Source organism: Danio aesculapii, chromosome 22 (genome assembly GCF_903798145.1).
Source record: "Danio aesculapii chromosome 22, fDanAes4.1, whole genome shotgun sequence".
NCBI lineage: Eukaryota > Metazoa > Chordata > Actinopteri > Cypriniformes > Danionidae > Danio > Danio aesculapii.
In genome coordinates, this window is record NC_079456.1 from 11,369,037 (window position 1) to 11,375,350 (window position 6,314).

At 35.7% G+C, this 6,314-nt stretch overlaps 1 protein-coding gene across 1 annotated transcript in view; it reads left to right on the plus strand.

The window, feature by feature from the left end:
- The window catches only part of cenpp (centromere protein P), a 73,473-nt gene that overhangs the window by 63,236 nt on the left and 3,923 nt on the right, over positions 1-6,314 (plus strand). Inside the window, exons 7-8 of the mRNA XM_056447256.1 lie at positions 4,728-4,807; positions 4,926-5,017. Coding sequence (XP_056303231.1) covers positions 4,728-4,807; positions 4,926-5,017 — 172 coding nt within the window. The remainder of the gene's footprint in view (positions 1-4,727; positions 4,808-4,925; positions 5,018-6,314) is intronic.

Genomic DNA, 6,314 nt, shown 5'->3' on the forward strand with positions numbered 1-6,314 from the left:
TAGTCAGCGGTTTTATGTTTCTTTCCCTTTTAGCTGGGTACCTCAAAATCGCCCTTGAGGCACTGAGATTTATGTTTCAGCTTTGGGTCATCCACTGTTAACATTTGGCGTGAAGTAAATAACGCAACCCGGATCAAAAATTTAACTCCAGTATTTCTGAAATTGTACTTTTGAAGTCTCCGAGTGAAGCCAGTTTTATGAAAAGATTTCCGAAATATTCAGACACTGTTGGCTTCTGAACAAGCCCAGAGACTCTGGTTGTTCTGTCTGGCATTTTAATAACTGTTGACAGGGATCCGTGGGGAGCATAACATGTCGTTCCAGGATCAGACAATAGAGGTATAGAGTTCAAATAATGATTGGGTTGCGTGAAGGATGCTAAATTAATGGCTTAGTTCAAGGAAGGCTCAAAGCCTTTGGTCCGAGCTGTGTCACGTTTACTGAAAACAGCCATGCCTTTTAAATAATTGTTGACCATTTAGCTTAACAAGCTAGAAATTGCTTCATGAGGTATTAAAAACATTTATGGGAGGTCAAATGCTATGATTATATGTTTGCTTGCCAAATAGATTCAAAACATTTATTGTAAGATGTAAAAAAGTACACGCGGAAATAAAGGTACAAAATCTGTCAATAGGGTGGAACCTTTTCAATATTTGCACTTTTGTACCGTACAGGTGAACAATAATACCTTAAGAGTACACCTTTGTACTTTAAATGTACTATGAGGTACACATTTGTACTTTTTAGGTGTTACTATGTACCTTTAAGGACCTGTTAGGAACAAAAAAAAGTAGTTTTTAAAAAGATACCTCCCCATTGACAGATTTTGTACCTTTTTTTCAGAAATATGCATAATTTTAAAGGGATATTTCACCCAAAACATTATCAATAATTGCCCTTATGTTGTTCAAACCCCTGAAACTTCATTCATCTTTGAAATGTAGATGTTTTAGAAATTTATTTGCGATATTTCTCGGCATCCTGGCTCATTCTCGCAGTCCAGATAGATACCAAAAAAAAAATAAAATACAGAGGATTCACTTAAAATATTATCAAGCTACGAAAATACATTTTTTGCGCACATAAAACACATTTTTTTGCGCACACAAAAATAAAGAGCCATACAGCTTTGAGGATGTTTATTGGTACCTTTCTGGACTTTGAACGTCTTGAGACTCTTGCTGTAAATTTTAAAATATCTTCATTTGTGTTCCGAAGACAAACATAGGTCTCTGGAGTTTGGAACAACATAAGGGCAAGTAATTACTGGCATAATTTTTATTTGTGGTTAACTATCTCTTTAATGTTCTGTGTAAATCTATAAATACGTTGTTAAACGATTTTATTTTTACACACTTTTGGCACAGTCATTGTCACTTAAGCTGGATTTATACTTTCGCCTGGTGCTGCATCACGTACCTCACGAAACAGACAAGGCTTGCCGCATTCGCCGTTGTGATATTTTTTAAAACAACAGGGGGCGGTCAAAAGAAACTGATTGTAAAGTCAGATGGATAAACAGAGAAGTAGAACGTTTCCGGAGCAACGTCATATCATTAATATCATTCAATATTTTAAACTAATCATTTTTATTATTTTTATAAATTATTTGAATGATTATAAGGTTTTTTATAACCATTCAAGATTTTTTTTAAATCAAACTTTGATGCATCACTTGCTTTTGTTCATATCTCGGACAGTTTTACCTATTAAAGTTTATTTAAAAATGAATCACAACAGAACATGGGTTGCTCTACAAATATATCTTTTTATTATGGCGAGAATAACAAAAAGTACACTTACTAAAAAATACAGATGTTTTTTTTTTTTTTAGATTTAGCCCACTCCACAATTCTCACATTACTGTCTGGCTAGTTTCTGTCCTATACTTATGGTAAAAGGCAATAATGGTCCAACATTCCTGACCATTATCACCAATAAAGCCTAGAGAAACAGGGCATCAGTATATTGTAAACTGATAGGTGCAAATATTCCTTTCCAGTTATCAAAGAAATAATTTGTTCCTTAATTATAGTTTTGTAACTATTCAATTGTTTTAAAATCAAAATTCAAAACACTCGAATACCCTGTCAGAGAGGTCTAGTTGCTGGGAATTACCTTTTTACAGTGTCTGCTATAATGTTAATGTTGTTTTAGATGAATATGGCCACGATGTAAATACACAGTTCCAAACTTATTGCCACATTATATCGTTATGATAACATAAAATATGCCTTCAGTGATTTCCTGAAGATAAATACCAAAAAAATAATGCTACTGGAATGACTGCAGCAATCGTGATCATCGATCTCATATGAAGCAAGAGATCGCAATGACATATGATGACGTGTGCAGGTGTTTTAGTGTTGTCCCATTTCTTAGGGGTTAATTTTGGGCTTCAAAAGGGGTAGGGGTACAAAAATAGAATTGGGATCAGGCCTTAATATTAATTACTTAACTCTAACTGACCAGAATCAGCATGTACGTGTAAAACTAACAGTGTTGGGCACGTTCCTTTAAAATAGTAATTAGTTATTTTACTAGTTAACTCTCACAAATAGTAACTGAGTTACATAATTATAAGTTATATATTACATAAGTTACATAATTATAAAAGTAATTAATTACCAGGGAAATTATTGCATTATACTTAAAAAAAAATCTAATGTCAAATGACTACATAGTAAATAAAATGGTAAAACATTTTATTGTCAGTAACTGTAACAGCTTTGTAATAGGGGAAACAGTAATTCAATTGATTACTTGATACTGAAAAAAATCACCATTAGTAACGCCGTTTATTTATAGCACCGTTATTCCCATCACTAAAAACTAAACATTTGCAAAAATGGAAATGTGTCGCTCTGAGAATGCAACTGTGTTTAGTCTCTTCAGAAGCCTGAAAGGAACATCACTATTCTTGTTCCTGAAAGTCTCATTGTTTACCAGAGGAAACATCAAGTTAATGGTGGAACTGACAGTATTTCCCAACTGTGTATTGTGGGAATTGAGGGGAAAAAAATCTGGAAGATTTGATGTCTAATAGGAAAGTCTGATGGATTTATCTAAGAGGGTTGTGACGCTCACGTAGGACTGCTTGTGAATGTGTGCAAATTAGCACGTGTTTTTAACCATCTGGTTAATATGCAGACTAATGAGGAGTTAAATTTAAGAGTGGCTTAATTAGATGTCCTAATTACTTATAAAATATACAGAGCTTCTGTGTCTTTTAATATGGAATTAAGTGTTAGGGCAAGTAAGGCTATAATTTCAAACTTTGTATTTAGTGGTTGCTGCAAAGGACGGAGAGCTGGAAACATCTCTCTTCATATACTTTATTATTTACTGTCAGCAATAAATGGTCCTGTGTATTCAATTTTGTCTTCTGTGGTTCAGAGTCCTGAAGGCATTTCTTAAACTCACTTGTAATCTCTATAGAGTAATTCATGTTAAAAATGTAACTTTTCATTTAGGTTCAAACCTATATACCTATGAACTTTTGCCAGTATAATTGGCTAATTGGAAATACATGCTTCAGCCTACATTTTTGTGAAACCACAAAGAAACGTAATTCAGCATGTTTAACTGCAGTTTCCAAGCAAAATGAACATTAGAGGGCAGTATAACACCAACAATTTTTGTTTATTTTCACACTAATGATATTTACAGGGACATATTATCAATAAATAAAGGATTGTTTATGTAGAGCTCTTTGCACAACAGCAAATAACTAACACAACATGGCTTTAATCAAATACATTTCCTTCCCCTATCCCATAAGCTTTTTGTCATGGTCAGTTTACTTAGTAGTTTATTGCGCTACTGTACTTGTGATGCACAGGTTCAAGTCTGATAAGCAGTTTTATAAAACAGATGAAAGCAATGTAAATCAAGGTAAAACTACGTGGCTGTGATTCTTACATTTGCTTACAACACTATTTGTTGGGTTTAGGTCAATGGTTCGCTAGGTGATCTGTACAAGCCCTGCTGTCTCATAAACGTGCACAAGAACAATGTTTATCTGACACGTATATATCAAAATTTGTCCTAAGAACGTATTTCAGATTTGCAAAAAATATTGACAGCACCCTCTAGTGGATTTGTCATCTAAAACATCCAATGAAGCGTACACAGAGCAACGTATTTTACATTTTGCAAAAATCTAGCCTGTGGCATGGATTGACGTAATGAGCCTGGGTTGTTTTTTTAAGTATCAGTTTACTCAAAAAAGACTAAATGATCTCAGCACTTAAACTGCTCAGACCAATTTTTTTATTATTTATATATTTTTGTTTATCGTTTTGGAGCCTGAAAGCCCTGGTGTTCATTAGGGCTGTGCAATAAAACAAAAACGATGTGATTTTTCTCTTGTTAAAAACTCCCTTGAAAAGTCCTTGTAAATGCTAGGCGAGTTGATTTGGGGTGTAAAGAATTACATTTTTAGTCAAGCAATTTCTTTCCCATCAGCATTTGTCCTTAATGTTTAGTTCTGGTTAGGGTTAGGCTTTGTTTTAGGCTGTTTACCCCAACCCTGACTGTGACTCTCGCCTTGTTTTGGAGCAAATGCTACAATTCCATTACATAATCTTTTAATATGTAAATTACTCCACATATTTCAGTTCGTATCAACCAGTGTTTTGGATCCAGGTTGCTGTGGGTCCGATGGAATCTGTCAAGACTCTTGCGTTAATTTCTTTAACACACGGGTGGTTTTTGTTTGGCAGGAGAAGTACCCAGACGTGGTCAACCTTCCAGAGGGATGCAGATCAGAGATCATGATTATACGAAGTCCTCAACTTCCAGGGTAAGTTCCATCAGCTGAGAAAAATCAAATGGAAACTGCAGTCTATAACTTGAATCACAATATAAAGTCAAGCAACTACAAGAAATCTACAGATGCATGGTTGAAATGTGTTTCTCAGGATCTCCATGACTTTATTCTGGAAGATCCATGTCTCCAAGGAAGGAGTGGTAAAGCCGTTGCTTGATCTACTGCTGAAAATGCCAGATCAGGGTAAGATTAACTGGGTGTTGAGTGACATATAGATTATATAAGAGATCATGTTGCACCAGCATTGAACTGCTGACTGTACATTATCTCTTTTGCTTTGTTTTGTTTTTTTGAGCAGTTTGGCTATTAGTTTACATGACATAAGCTTGAGGGGGCCTGAAAGTAAACTAATATTTAAAAAACAAGCTAATATTTAAAAATGATACTAATATAACCTCAATTTAAATGACAAAAAATCTACTTTGTATAATGCAGATGTCAAAGTGCATATAAAACATGTTCAGTCTAAAGCATTGGTCTCAAACTCAATTCCTGGAGAGCCGCAGCTCTGCACAGTTTTGCTCCAATCCTAATCAAACAGAGCTGATCCAACTAATGAAGGTGTTCAGGACTACTAGAGGCTATTAAGCAGGTGTAAGTTGGAGGTAGTTGGAGCTAAACTACGCAAAGCTGTGGCCTTCCAGGAATTAAGGCAATGGCCAAATATACAATGTTGTTATTATACAATATTAGATTTGGTCGGTTGTGTCATTTTAGCAAACACCAAGTTTTACAACGATCAAAAATTAACAAGAAGCCACCAGTTATTTTAGCATGCGTTGGTAGATTGTAATGGGCCATGGCAGTTTTGCTGTTGGAAATATTGAAACATGAAAATAGTCTTGGACAAAGCCAAATATACACTCACCAGCCACTTATTAGGTACAACTGTCCAGCTGCTCGTTAACATAAATTTCTAATCAGCCAATCACATGGCAGCAACTCAATGCATTTAAGCATGTAGACATGGTCAAGACAATCTGCTGCAGTTCAAACAGAGCATCAGAAAGAGGAAGAAAGGTGATATAAGTGACTTTGAACGTCACATAGTTGTTGGTGCCAGACGGACCAGTCTTGAGAATTTCAGAAACTGCTGATCTACTGGGATTTTCACACACAACCATTTCTAGGGTTTACAGAGAATGGTCAAAAAAAGAGAAAATACAAAGTCAGCGGCAGTTCTGTGGGCACAAATGCCTTGTTGATGCCAGAGGTCAGAGGAGAATGGCCAGACTGGTTCCAGATGATAGAAAGGCAACAGTAACTCAAATAACCACTCGTTACAACTGAGGTATGCAGAAGAGTATCTCTGAACGCACAACACGTCCAACCTTGAGGCGGATGGGCTACAGCAGCAGAAGACGGGTGCCACTCCTATCAGCTAAGAACAGAAAACTGAGGCTACAATTTGAACAGGCTCACCAAAATTGGACAATAGAAGATTGGAAAAACGTTGCCTGGTCTGATGAGTCTCGATTTC